The sequence below is a fragment of the Hordeum vulgare genome, chromosome 4H (genome assembly GCF_904849725.1).
Source record: "Hordeum vulgare subsp. vulgare chromosome 4H, MorexV3_pseudomolecules_assembly, whole genome shotgun sequence".
NCBI lineage: Eukaryota > Viridiplantae > Streptophyta > Magnoliopsida > Poales > Poaceae > Hordeum > Hordeum vulgare.
The window spans coordinates 602097396-602112544 of record NC_058521.1 but is presented as its reverse complement, the minus strand read 5'-3'; the positions used below and the strand labels follow the sequence as shown (position 1 = coordinate 602112544).

The 15149-nt window shown below is 46.9% G+C and overlaps 2 protein-coding genes across 2 annotated transcripts; both read right to left on the bottom strand.

Moving 5' to 3' along the window:
- Positions 1-20: 20 nt before the first annotated feature.
- Positions 21-4313, bottom strand: LOC123449967 (signal recognition particle receptor subunit alpha). The gene is made up of 10 exons (XM_045127355.1): positions 4170-4313; positions 3032-4042; positions 2162-2246; positions 1946-2041; positions 1694-1846; positions 1500-1607; positions 906-1025; positions 651-776; positions 474-557; positions 21-376 (listed from the first exon to the last, which is right to left on the bottom strand). The coding sequence occupies exons 2-10, from the start codon at positions 4027-4029 to the stop codon at positions 251-253; spliced, it is 1896 nt and encodes a 631-aa protein (XP_044983290.1). The 5' UTR covers positions 4030-4042; positions 4170-4313; the 3' UTR covers positions 21-250.
- A 1205-nt stretch (positions 4314-5518) lies between these two features.
- Positions 5519-10441, bottom strand: LOC123450905 (probable receptor-like protein kinase At5g24010). The gene is made up of 3 exons (XM_045127946.1): positions 10391-10441; positions 9550-9677; positions 5519-8402 (listed from the first exon to the last, which is right to left on the bottom strand). The coding sequence occupies exons 1-3, from the start codon at positions 10439-10441 to the stop codon at positions 5789-5791; spliced, it is 2793 nt and encodes a 930-aa protein (XP_044983881.1). The 3' UTR covers positions 5519-5788.
- Positions 10442-15149: the final 4708 nt, after the last annotated feature.

The window sequence follows — 15149 nt, the reverse complement described above, 5'->3', positions numbered from 1 at the left end:
CAAGACAAGCAACCAAAATATAACACAATACACATATTATTGTATTTATTAATTAATTTCTGAGGAAACGAAGCACGACGATCCACACAGCAGAATAAGTTGACAGCAACAATGAGAGTTTGCTAGGGACGACAGTTCCACGCCAAACCAAACGAGAAAAAACAACGATGTCACGGGGGATATTTGGAGATATAACGGAGACTCTTTGGTATGCAGCACATATCGGGGCACGACATGTACTACTACCATTTTACTTCAGTAGGGTCTTCACGATGGATTTCACATTCAGCTTCTTCAGGTCAGTGTAGGACTGACCGCATCCGACGAACATGACCGGAGATCCAGATATGTAAACCATGGACAGTGCGGCTCCAACCTACGTATATTTTCACAAACTCATCATCAGAATAGTGTAAAAGGGGGGTTGGTTATAGCGATCAATCGAGCATATATTTGGCACAAGTTTCTCCTACCTTGTCATCGATAGTGTCAAACTTGGTGAGCAGGATACCATCGATCAGTCTAGCTGTTGGAACAGTGGAAAGATCTGCCAATTTCTGTTCAAGAGAGATAGGTTCAAAGCAGTCAGCAACGAAAGAAAATACAGCATGTGTGTTGGTTTCTTCAATCTGTCATTGCAAAACCAGTACCTGATTGAACTTGTTGAGCTGATCAACTGCATCATTCCCAACCAATGCCTCACCCACAAATAAGACCAGATCTGGCTTGTTGAGATTGATGAGCTTGGAGAGTGCTCTCATCAGTGGCTCATTATCCTGGCAATATCAATTCACCACATGCAATGTATCAGAATGGTGTGAGAGTGGGGTGGTTAAGAACGATGCAGTTCAAGAAGAACAACAGAAAAAGATCCGAGTACATTGCAGTTAAGCCACTAGACCAACCTGCATACGACCAGCCGTATCAACAAGAACAACATCTGATTTGTTTCGGGTGGCTTCCTGGATAGCTTCTTTTGCCACAACTGCCGGGTCCTTCTCATATCCCTTCTCAAATATAGGTATCTGTACACAATGTCGTCATGTAAGGATCAAGTTACAAGTTGGTGGTTTCATTTATAAAAAGGTACAAGTTAATGCATTTAAGTTCGCAATGAAAAGACAGAACATATTCAGCAAAACAGCAGGACACACATTTTGCCACCAGGAGAAGTTAAGAAAAAGATGAGTTATATACAGATGAGCTAATGAGGCCACATTTACAGACACTCATACTGCAGACACTCATTACACCTTATTCTTTTACCTATATTTATCATGAAGCCATGCAGTACGATTCTTCTTAATTGGTTTTCCACAAAATGTAAGTGCATTATATTGCTTGAGCAGAATAGATTCACAATATGCACACAAACGATGATAATAACATTACTCTTATATGATTATAAAACAAAACAGTGACCTACAAAGTTCAATGTGAGCTGTTGCAAAACTGGGTACATACAACTGTTGTGTTACTCAAGAGGAAGTGGTCAGTACCTGAAGCCTGCGAGCATGAGTCCGCAGCTGCTCAACAGCACCAGATCTGAAGGTATCACATGCTGCCATCATGACACTGAGGTTATGCTGAAGAAGCCAATAAGCAACCTGTAAATATGCAAGACAGGATGACGTGAGCAAATTCTTCAAATGAAGTATGTTTTCTCACGGACAGCATTTGAAATATATTAAACCTTTGCAAGATTGGTAGACTTTCCAACTCCATTCACTCCAACAAAAACAACGACATATGGCTTGCCACGCTCCTTGGCAGCTTGTACATCCCTTAATATGTCAATGGATCGCCTTGGAGTTAAAATGCGAAGAAGAGCCTCCTCCATAGCTGTCTGAAGAAGCGACAATCAAATGAAGTGTGTGAGGAAGCTGTACAGAATGTGCGCTCAAATGTAAATGTGAAGTGATTCAGAGTGGTGTGTGCTGCAAACCTGAACAGTAGAAGAAATTCTTGTGAAGGATCCTAGCTTCTTGCCCTCAAGGCTAGCTGCTACTGATTCACAAAGCTTTTCCGCTATTTCTTCAGCCTGCGCAAATAAGGCAAATTTCATTACCCAGACAGATGAAGAACCAAACTACAAAGAGATGGTTTAGTAAGGTTATTAAAATATGAAGAGAATCGCCAGGTATTATGAAGAAATGCATACCACATTCTTTGTCATCAGTCTATCTTTAAGAGCTTTGAGTGCAGGTTGCAGATCAGACTTCTCAAGTACGCTGTTACCTGCAATGCTGAGCATGGAAAAAATACAAATGTTGCAACTAAGTGATACGTTCATAGACTGCAAAATTGTGAGAGAAAGCTAACAAGCTGGCAAACACTACTTGAATGCAGGATCTTAGAAGAAACGAAAATCCTAGTTAATATATTACAGGCGGTGAAAGACTAACCACCACCTCAGATATGTACCCTGTATCATGGTTAACATGCTTATATTCAAAGTTTCGAACTCAACTTGCTGTTCAATATCACATTTTCTCGATGTTTTCTTTGGAATACATACAACTATACTATGTACTGTGCCACCATACCCGGTATTTGCGTATCAAGTGTACAAACTGAGGTGGCAGGTGCAATGCCATTAGTCCACCGATGTGGTTAGCTAATGGTTTAGCTAGCAAATTATGGTGAATAAATCTTGTTTCACTATCTGCATCTCTTACCTGAATGAAAATAGATACTAAATCTTGTTATCAGCCAACTAATCATGGAGACCCGAACCATAACTAATTTTTAATTTCAGATAATAAATGACCAATGAGAAGACATCCAAATCATGTAGTGTATCTGAAGACTAAACTATCTGCTATCTTATTTCCATGCCACGGTTCGAACTATAGAGTTAGTATATGGAAAATTGGAAACATTACGTTACAGCTCATATCACCTGAGAGCAAAATAGATTTAAGGTGACTACTGGCAGCTTGTTAAGGCAATACAATTGAAGAGGATTATTAATTATAGTAGGCTACTAACGATACGAACAAAGCAAATGCAGAAGGCAGTTTTTATATACCTCTTAAACATGGAGGAGAACCAGCCCTTCTTCTTCTGGCCAGCCTCAGCATTCTGCTCTTCCTCTTCCTCTTCATCCTCGCTATCGCTGCTCAGATCCTCATCCTTATCCATCATGCTGTCCCCCTGGTTGGTAAGCACCTTCTCTATCACCTCATCCCCTCTCTCGTCAGCTGGGTCCGTGAAGTCCAGCTTCTCGTTCTTGGGCGGTTTGTCGTCCCAGACCCTCATCTGCTTGACGGCCTTCTTGGGCTCGGTCTTGGCCACCTTCTTCACATCAATCTTCTTGCCGCCGCCACCGCCCTTCTTTCCTCCTGTCTTCTTACGTAAGGTATTTACATCGAAGGCCCCATCGTTGGGGTCTCCGTTCTCCTTACCAGCATTGTTAACAACAACAGCAGCAGCCCGGGCGTGAGAACCGTTCTCGTGCGCACCATTGGCACCGTTAGCAGTGTAGCCGTTCTGCTCCTTCCCCGAGTCGCCGTCAGAGTCATCCTTCCCAGAGCCAGAATTCTTCTTCCCACCACCGCCGCGAGCATTAGAACCAAGCTTCTTGCTGGCAGCACCGCCGGAGGCGGAGGAGGAGAGAGCGGTGGGCTGCTGCCGGGTCTTCTTCATGGCCTCGGCGCGCGCCTCGGCCTCGAGGTGCAGCTGGCGGAACTTGTCTGTGAACAGATCGTCATAGGAGGAGATCCGGTTGGGGTTGTAGATCTGGGAGAAGTCCCTGCGGACGGCGGCGAGCAGGTCGTCGACGTAGAGCAGGTGGAGCATGCGCTGGTATACGGCGACGAAGACGAGGCCGAGGTCGTTGTTGAAGGTCCACTTGAGCGCGTAGGCGTCCTGGGTGAATCCGGCGTCGCCCGAGCGCTCCTCGAGCAGGCAGGAGCGGATGAGCGCGTCGATGGGGGAGCCCTTGAGCAGCGCTGCCCCGCCCAGGGCCCGGCAGGACGACCACAGGATCAGCCCGCCCCGCGTGAAGATCAGCAGCTCCTCCAACATCGTCGCCGCCGCCCTGGATCAAACGCCGATTAGCCGGCGAAAAAACCCTCGGACCGGGATCCGGAGGTGCGCGGATCGGGCGATTCTGAGCGGATCCGTGGGGATTAATCGGAGGATGTTGGGGAATTCGTGGTACGTACCTTGGATGGGGAGCAATGGATTCTGTATCCTTCCTTCCTGGCGGAGAAGACGAAGCCACAAAAAAGTGGAAATTAGTTTTTGCGGTGTGTCAGCGAGGAGGAGTATATACCAAGGTTGGGTGGGGGTGGGCGTCCAACTCCGACCCGGCTCTCCGCTGTCTGCCGGTTGACCGCGTTGGGAGTGCGTTGTGCACGTGATAGACCCCGCGGGTAGCGACGACGGGGTGAACCATGGATGATTGCGAGGTTTTTCAAACAAAATTTGGAGGCCCGGACAGAACCAAGGACAAACTTTTCTCGGTACCTGGTTTTTACTGTACAAATTAGCGTATATGGAACTACTAGGAGACACGATGCTCTAAGTATGATTAGAAGTCGTGAGAGGAAATAAAGAAAACTCCCCGGTCTGCCAGATTTAAGACCGAAAGGTGGCTGATGCAATGTTAATGTAGTATCAATGATAGGGTAAGGATATCGGATTTTGGGCAGGCTCTTGATGTAGACATCGGAGAAAATTCATCAGACCGTGATTGTTAAAAAAGCATTGAGGATGGGCTATTTACATCCTATTTTTAAATGTTTTTTGTGAGGAGGGGACAAATTGAACTAAAATCAATCCCGATGGTGATTGCTCGGGAGGGGGAGGGATCTGAAGGTTGGGATGAGAAAAGTAATTGGGGTTTGGAAGATGTAATAGGCTTTGGAGGCCTAGTGGGATGGGATTTCAAAAGTAGATTGGGGGAGGGAGGTTCAATAGAGGAGGGTGAAGGACTGGATTTCGGGATTCGAAGAGGAAGTTTCAGGGCAACACAAATACAAAGAGTTGAGGGTGATGGTACTAGAGGAGGAGAAGTTGGGAATTTGCCTGTGGTGGATCCTCGAGCTGGTGAAGGAGATAGGGTTGAACTGCAAAGAGGGCAACAAGTCTAGAAAGAAAAAGGTGAGACAACTTGAGATCGGTGGGGATGTTGGAAAAAGCTCATATATGGAAAGCAAGAACTATGTTGTTGGTAATAGTAGTGGATTTGCAGGAGGAAGGATGGACACAATTCAGCAACAACAATTGTTGGAAGCCCTACTATCACAATTAGCCCAAACACATGGTTGTTGGTGTTGTGGGAGTGCATCAGAATTCTAATGTAGGAAATGATGAAAAAAACAAGACATGAGTTGGTGAGAAAGGGGAATGACTCTTTGTTGCACTCCAAAGTTCCTATCTAGCGGAGAACATAAGATGAACTTGTTGTAGGTAGTAGAACCGCCTCAAAGTTATCATTTTCGATCAATCTATTGAGCCATTGAACATCAATTTGGAGAAGTTTCTTTTAGTTTAAAGGAAACAAAATAAATTACTTATAAAGTATGTGGTGGCTTACATAATGATCGAATCCTGGATTAATCATATTCGTTTGACTATCCATGGAAAATTGATGTTGTGTGTCAAACTCTGTCATCAGTCCCTGGAATAGACTATTTATCCCTCCATGTACCGCAGTAGTTCATGGCATACATCTTCCCCTTTGTCAGTATGATTCAAATTGTACTTGTATGTAAAGATTTTCCCCGAAACCATATGATCTGACCTCCTTAGATTGATGAAACTTTTGTTCCAACTGCAATCACCGTGGGAGATTAACTTTACTGTCGCTGAGCTCGGTCACGCTCAAGCCGGTCTCGTCCGCGCCGTCCGTCAACAAGCTCACGACCACGTCCTCCGGGAGCTGCGGGGCGCCGGCGCCGCTGTCGTCGGATGCGTCGTCCCCGGTGACGTCCGCCTCGTGCAGCTGCAGGCAGTACTCGAGGTTCCACAGCACGTCGCCCATGGACGGCCGGTCCACCCAGCAGTCCGCCAGGCACTTGTCGGCGGTCTCGGCGAACTTGCGCAGCGACTCCTCGTCCGCCTCGCCGGCGATCCGCGGGTCGGCGATCTTGTCGAGGCCCCCTTCCCCGCGCATCCTCACCGCCCACTCGGCGATGTTGATCTGGCCGCGCTCCAGGCTCTGGTCGATGACCGGCCGCGCGCAGAGCACCTCCAGCAGCACCACGCCGAAGGAGTAGACGTCGGAGCGGTCCGTCAGCTGCTGCGTCTTGAAGTAGCCCGGGTCCAGGTACCCGAAGCTGCCCTTCACCGCCGTGCTCACGTGCGTCTCCCCGAACGACGGCCCGACCCGCGACAGCCCGAAGTCGGCCACCTTGGCCACGATCGCGCCGCCGGTGCAGCCGTCGTTGTCGGTGCCGAGGAGGATGTTGGTCGACTTGACGTCGCGGTGGATGATGTTCTCGGCGTAGCCCCGGTGCAGGTAGTGCAGGCCCCTCGCCGCGCCGATGCAGATCTCCAGCCGCTGCCTCCACGACAGCGGCGGCGCGTCGGAGCCGTACAGGTGGCTCCGCAGCGTGCCCTTCTCCATGTGCTCGTACACCAGGATCATCTCCGATTGCTCGCTGCAGTACCCGATGAGCGACACCAGGTGCCGGTGCCGGATGCCGGACAGCACCACGATCTCCGCCTGGAACTCCGGCAGCCCCTGCTGCGAGGCGTGCGTGGCGCGCTTCACCGCCACGGGCGTGCCGTCGGTGAGCACGCCCTTGTACACGTTCCCGAACCCGCCCACGCCGATGAGGTTGCGGTCGTGGAAGTTGTCCGTGGCGGCCTTGATCTTGGCCAGCGAGATGTGCAGCTTCGTGCTCACCATCTCCGTCCCGACGGTCTTGCCGTCTCTGGACAGGTTCATCAACTGTTCAGCCCAGCCGGAGGCGCCGTCATTCGGGTATGGCACGGCGAAAAAGCCGACCACCACGCAAGCAAGAACGGTGATGCCGACCAAAGCCGACACCGTAATGACAATGATTCTCTTTGCCACCAGCGAGTCCCTCGATCTCAAATCAACGGGTAGCAACCTCATGATCTCCAGCCCGTTCAGCATGCCGCCTCCGATGCTCACCTTGAGGTTCCCGGCGCCGGCACTTGGCGCCCTGGCAACGTAGTCCATGTAAAAGGCCTCATTCGACTGAGTCGCTCGAGCATTCGGCATGAGGTCTGTAGAGGCAACGCCTTGGCCGACGTCGACGTCGAACACGATTCCAACGCCGACGACAGAGCTGACCACTTCATAGTCGCAGAAGTGGAGGCGGACGAGGTAGCGGGAATCCGGCTCCCCCGGGAACGTCCATCTGAGGTAATTCCCCATGCGCTGGGTCTGGTACACGACGTCGGGTGCCACCTCCCTTGAGTATCCCTTGGACGGGTCGTAGATAATCGGGCTGGAGGTCGACTTGACCTCCGACTGCCCAGGGGCGCCGTACTGGTAGGGGCCGTCGGAGAGCCACGTTCGCCACAGCGTGTCCTTCTCAGTTGTCACCTTGGGCCCGCCGACGTTGAGGCGGTACACCGTCTCCAGCGCGTACTGCTTCCACCGGAGCAGATCATTGCTACCCACGGGGTCCACCGGCGTCACCGTGTTGTTCCACAGCAGCTCCGGCGGCGCCGGGAACAGCTCGACGGCGTTGACGAACGCGGATGAGCCGGCGTCCGGGACGAACGTGATGGTGAAGTGGCCGCCCAACGCGCCGCGCGGGATGAAGAACTCCTTGACGCCTCCGATGGCCGGCGGGGAGAAGGAGGACATCACGGCGTAGGCATCGAGGACGGAGACAGCGAAGCGAGAGGAGGAGATGTTGGCGACAGACTGGGAGGAGTTGGAGGGGAGGAAGGGGAAGAAGTGGAGGCGCAGGACGAGGAATGAGGACGCGTCCGGAGAGGCGGGATAGGGGAGGCGGTACGAGAAGGCCGACATGTCTGCGCGCGCGGCAGCGTACAGAGATGGCGGGGTGGAGCTGGCGGACACTGCCGGGGCGTCTACGGGAGAGAGGTAGGCGGCGTCCGAGACGAAGGTACGGGTGGGGGAATCGGACGGGAAGGAGACGGAGGAGTTTGCGCCGCATGCGAGGAAGAATGAGAAGTCCGGGGAGAAGGCGGCGAGGGCTGCGCGCGGGAGAATAACCGTGACGAGGAGGAGGAGGACCATGGCCTGGACGGCCATTAATTTGTTTGTGCAGTGGAGTCGTGCTGGTGCTGTGCCCCCGATCCCAACGGAACGGAGCAAGCGAGGATGATCAAGTGCGGGTGCATGGTGGACGTACGTACGTAACACCGTCGGAGTGGTGTGTTGATTCGGACCGGCCGTTCCCGCGACCAGCTCCATGCGTGTGGATGTGGTTGGAAGATGGACTTGACTACAGTTGGAAGCTACTAGTATGTGGCAGAGGGAGCTTCGTGGACCGGAGAGTGGAGCTGATTGGGTCGTCAAAAAATCAATGCACGCTCTTTTTCCACAGGGAAACATTTCCTACTCGTGGAAAAAGTGTAATTTAAACCTTAAATCTGTATTGATCGAGCGACATGAATCCCTAAATTAAAATCCCGTTCAATTGTACATTGAAATATGCAATCCCGTCTAAATTAAACCTGTCAGGGTTTTCTCAACGCAAACTACACCGATCTCGTGCTCTTCCGCTCTCAGCTCCCTCGTGGTGAGAGGTAGACGATGACAGGTTGTTTTGGGTCGCGTAAGACTTGCGACTTTTCTCGTTTTTCTTCTTTATTTATTCAGTTACAGAAGGGAAAAGGTCGGCCGGTAGATCCTACCTTAGCGCAACGACCCGGTCTGCTCGTGCCATCCCACGAGCTCGCGTCGTGCGGAGCCTCCCAGCGAAACGCATGGCCCTCGACGGACGTGGTCACGTCGCTCTACAGGCCCATGCAGCCTACATGCACGGCAAAGGGGAATGACTCTTTGTTGGTGAGAAAGGGGAATGACTCTTTGTTGCACTCCAAAGTTCCTATCTAGCGAAGAACATAAGATGAACTTGTTGTAGGTAGTAGAACCGCCTCAAAGTTATCATTTCCGATCAATCTATTAAGTATCCAGGAACATAAGATGAATATAAAATGAACTTGTTGTAGGTAGTATCCAGGAATTTGTAGCGATCACAAAGACTACATTGTTTCTGCTCAGCCCTCACCGGCCTCTTCCATTACTCCAGTGCAAATATATATATATACAAGGACGAGGCACTAATGCTATGCACTCACGCACAACAACCCACTACCAGCACTAACTAATCCACTCTCCCGTAACGGCCGGCCACACGACCTGGACAACATCCAATGCACAGGATTCAACTAACATGCTAACTAATTCCTGGATTGACTCAGCTAACTAACTCAACAATTTGGCTAATATCTAGACCACTAACATGCGATGCATGTACTAATTACTCATACTACTCGGTCATACACACATTCATAGACTGGCTAGTACTCCCACAGTGAGCACACATGCATGTGCACAAGTCACGTGTCAAGATTATTTTCAATAACATCCACGTGAGGTCGAAGTTCGCCGTGCGCTGGGTCTGGTACACGACGTCGGGCGCCAGCGCCACCTCCCTTGAGTACCCGTTGGACGGATCGTAGATAATCGGGCTGGAGGTCGAATTGACCTCCGACTGCTCCCCGTAGAGCAGGTAGGGGCCGTCGGAGAGCCACGTACGCCATAGCGTATCGTTCTCAATAGTCACCATGGGCCCGCCGACGTTGACGCGATACACCGTCTCCATCGGCTGCTGCTGCCGCCACAGGTCATGCAACAGGTTCATCTCGTCCCCCACTGCTTCGCCGTGTTGTTCCACAGCAGCTCCGGCGGTGCCGGGAACAACTCGATGGCGTTGACGAACGCGGAGGAGCCGGCGTCCGGGGTGAAGGTGATGGTGAAGTTGGCGTTCGGCACGCCCCGCGGGACGAAGAACTCCTTGACGACGCCGGCGACCGGCGGCCTGAAGGAGAACATCAGGACGTAGGCGTCGAGGACCGAGACAGCGAAGCGAGAGGAGAAGATGTTGGCGACAGACTGAGAGGAGTTGGCGGGGAAGAAAGGGACGAAGTGGAGGCGCAGGACGACGAATGACGACCCGCTCGGAGAGGCGGGGTAGGGGAGGCGGTACGAGAAGGCCGACATGTCCGCGCGCGCGGCGGCATACAGTGCTGGTGTGGAGGCCGGGGTGGAGCTGGCGGACACCGCTGGGGCGCCCGCGGGCGAGAGGTAGTCGGCGTCAGAGACGAAGGTGCGCGCGGACTTGGAGTCGGACGGGAAGGAGACGGAGGAGTTGGCGCCGCATGCGAGGAAGAATGAGAAGTCCGGGGAGAAGGCGGCGAGGGCTGCGCGCGGGACAAGGGTGGTGAGGAGGAGGAGGAGCATGGCGTGGACGGCCATTAATTTGTGCAGTGGAGTCGTGCTGGTGCTGTGCCCCCGATCCCAGCGGAACGGAGCAAGCGAGGATGATAAAGTGCGGGTGGTGGACGTACGCATTGTTTTAAATAGGCCTGATATAGTCTTTTTAACAGGATGTATTCACTAAAACTAGTTTTAATGAATATATATACTAGTAAAAAGCCTGTCACGGGAGAAAAAATATCACATGCTCTTAATTTATAAAAAATGATTTATAATCTGAGAATCTATAGTTACGACACAAACAAAGATGGTCTTACCCTACAAAAGTGCAGTTCAATATTCCACATGTCTTCTATTTCAACACGGCTCGCATGTATATTTAACACGTACAAAAAAAGGCAAATGACCTTCAATTTCATCTCCAATCATGATTTTGTTGAGATGTTCATCCCCAATCCGTATCATACCGGTATAAAATAAAGACGAATGATACATTATTTATTAAGATTGTATCCTAGATAGTCTTTTTTTTTAAATAACAGGTAAAATAGCATCATATTTAGATTCTACATATTTTTCTAATCAAATTTCATATATAACATGTTAAATTTGAAGTTACGGTTTGGAAGATATGAGTATTTTAAAAAATATTTATTATGTACTATGGGTTTATTGTCAGAAACATCAGAACGGTACTATATATATTAATTTATCATTTTTATTATATTTATATATTATATATAAGATTTTTCAAAGTGAGTTAAATGAAAAAATTACAAGTTAGCCTATAGTTTTTAATATAATTGTGAAATACATATATTTTTTACGTAAAAAAACATATACAAAATATGATACATACTAAAAAAAATAGTATATATACTACCTAAACATTATTATATACTACATACTACGCGTACATACTCTTTGATTTGATAGATAATAAATATAACATACGAAACGCAAGTGGTGGTAACTACCATTAATGGTAGATAACATATATATAGGATGGCTGTTTAGGGCACCTAGGTGCCCAGACACCTTGCCTAGATGTCGTTCGTTTGTGTCGTGATTTTGTTCGAATGATGGACATATGAGTTATTGGATTTGATCCGTTAACAAAGGGAAAACTTTCCATACCTGTTTGCATGGCTGTGACGCGTGTTAATTGTGTTAATAAATTATCTTCCATACATGGTTGCATGGCGTGTCTTATATGAAAACTACTATATCTGATTATTTAATGTGCGACATCAATTGTCCATTCATGAGATCAAGTAATAAAGAGTTTTCAAACTATTTCTGTATAAAATATAGTAATAAATTTGTAGCATTGTGTATTTTGAGATTTTTTTAACCGAGTACATACTCATAATATTTTTGTGTCGATATTTCTCTACAACTACATATCTCAGCGTGAAATATACGAGTGTATACCGCAATAATTCATAGGTATGATACCTAATTGTTTTTATATTTTTTCCTGCACCAACATACACTGACATGAAAAATATGAATATATACCGCAATAATACGTAGGTATTATACCTAATTGTGTTTTAGGTACATAGTTCAAAAATAAGTGGGTATGCGAGATTGAAATATATGTATAAATTCCCCAATATTACTCTATAGCTACATACCTATTCTCTACAACTACATACCCAAGCAAAAAACATATGACTACATACCCCAATAATATATAGGTATTATTCCTATTTTTTCTTGCATATTTTACTATAGTTACATACGCCGACGTGAAATATATGAGTATACGCCAATAATATGTAGGTATATATATACCTAATTGTTTTTTAAGTACATAGTCACAAATAAGTGGGTATGATACTCAATTGTTTTATGGATATACATCCACGTAAACGTGTGGGCGCCATACATATTCTTTTTTGGTATATATTCACAAATACGTGACCTAAGTTTTTATATGGAAAGGTATGAGAGGGAAAAGCAGTAAAAGGAAATGCTTGATCTATGAAACAACATAATTTTATTTTTTAGAACACAATACGTGTAATCTTTTTAGAACACAATATATGTGTATTTTATTTTATAATATTATTTACGGGTATGTCACCGATATCATTTATGGGTATGTGTTCAGGGCATGTACGTGTATATTATTTTTGGTATAAAATTTATGGGTATGTCTTCAAAAAAAGTATATTATGTTAGGGTATGTCATCATTTATGGGTCCATACTCAATAAATGATGTGAAATTGATAGCATCCAATACATTTACGGATATGCGAAAGTAAGAGTACTCTATAAATTGTTAGGTATGTGCATACGCATCATATTTTTTACATGTACATACCCTGGTGTAAAATTTATGAGTATATACCCAATAATACATAGGTATTATACATAATCACAAAGTAGGTATGGTACCAAATAAATTTTACTATATAGGTGCAAATACATGGTGTGTACAACGTATGCATGAAAATGTATGAGAGAAGGAAAGCAATAAAAGGAGATGTACTAATTCATGGAATTTAAAATACTTGATTCTATCTCATATATGGAAAGTCTTGCATGCAAATATTAGGAAACAAATCAGAATTTATGGAAACCGCACTAACGGGTTGGACCCGTTCGAATTTTATCTACCACCGGTGGTAGTTACCACCACTTGCGTTTTGTATGTTGTATGGAGTATGTATCAAATTGAAGAGTATGTATGCGTAGTATGTAGTATATAATCATGTTTAGGTAGTATATATACTGTTTTTTTGGTAGTATGTATCATATTTTGTGTATGCTCTTTTTTACATACAAATATATATGCATTTCACAAATATAATAAAAACTATGGGTCAACTTGTAATTTTTTCATGTAACTCACTTTGAAAAATCTTGTATATAGTATATGAACATAATTAAAATGATAAATTAGTATATATACTAGCAAAAGGGCCCGTGCGTTGCAGCGGAAGAAAAAAATACCACACGCTTTTAATCTTTTTAGAATCATTTTGATTTATTAAAATAATAAGCTAACTAACTAATGTAGTCAGTCCTATCCTATTTTGTTGAGAAATCAACCCGTCCATTGTTAATTTCACCATGATGAGAAATTGAGCGGGACAAGCAAAGCAAAGAAAAGAGACTACGTGAATTGATCAATGGATTGTTATCTTATTTCACTCATGGGGTAGAGAATGTGGGATCAGATGACAAACTGAAGGTGGTGTTCCATTCTCTGTCTCTACAACAATACAATCTTACATTCAATACATTCATTCATCAGCAAACAAATCCCCACAAAACAAAATTTCTTGTCGGTCCTTGACACACGGTTGGAGGCATGGGGAGGGGATCTCACCAGATGATGAGTTTATGTCAGAGGAGGGGATACGATGAGGGGAGCAAGGGTTAGGCGCCTCTATCTGACCATAAGGAGTCGCCGTTGCCGCGCCATAACCTCGGAGTTCCCCGTGTGAGCCATGGAGGTCCGCCTCCACCTGCAAGTACTTCGCTCCGCCGTGCCTTATCCGCGCGCCGCCGCCGTTCTGCATCAGCAGACGCATCATCCCCAGTCACTGTAGCTGTCGCGTTGATTTGATCCAGAAGCTGTGCTCGAGCGCCGAAACAGGGGCAGCAAGCGGGCAGAGGTACGGCCGCGGAGGCGGGTGGGTTGAGATCCACAACAGTGGTGGTTGAGGTCGGCCGCGGCGGCGAGTGGTGTGGCAGCGGCCTGGGCACAGGCGAAGGTGGACCAGGGTCGACGCGATGCGCTCGAGCGCCGCAACAGGGGCAGTGAGCGGGGAGAGGTACAGCCGCGGAAGCGGGTGGGTTGAAATCGGCAGCGATGGCGGTTGAGGTCGGCCGCGGCGGCGAGTGGTGTGGCGGCGGCATGGGCACATGCCAGGGTGGCCCAGGGTCGACAGGAGGAGGCGATGCGTACGGGTATAATTTTTGCAGCGAATCGTTTTTTCCTTTTGCGTTGCAGATAAATGATGGAGCGCGGGTTGAATAACAAAAATGACAGGGACTTTTTTATAAAATTATTATGATGGGTTTTCCGACGGAAGTAATAACCGCTTTATTATTAGGTATATATATATATATATATATACACATCCTATCTATATATACAGTAATGGTGTAGCTTTGTTATTATAATTAATTTAGAAACCCGTCGTTATTTGTCATAATCCGTTATTTAAAACATTAAACGTACTCCATCCCTCACGGTTTAGAAAGCATGCACGTGTACCTAAGTCGTTAATTTAACTTATATAAACTATATTTTTTAACATAAAAAATCATACAATTAGAAAATAAAACACCTAAAGTTTCTAATGATATATATTTCATAATTTATATCTCTCATTAAGTTGGTTAAATTAACGACCTATATACATGTGCCGGACTTATAAACTGAGACGAAGGAAGCACTACATTGGGATTACTTAACACGGTCGGAGTGGTGTGTTGATTCGGACCGATCGTTCCGGCGACCAGCTTCATGTGGATGTGGTTGCAAGGTGGACTTGACTACCGTCTACAGTTGGAAGCTGTGTGGCAGAGGGAGCTTGGTGGACTGGAGAGTGGAGCTGATTGGGTCGTCAAAAATTAACTCACGCGCTTTTCAATTCTCACAGCCATACGTTTCCCGTCGGTCAGCTGGCTTAAACTTGGCCCGCATTGACGCTCCCTGACTGCACGTTTCAATGTGGGTCCACGCATCACGCGGTTCCTTCCATCTTGAAAAAAGTCTATTTG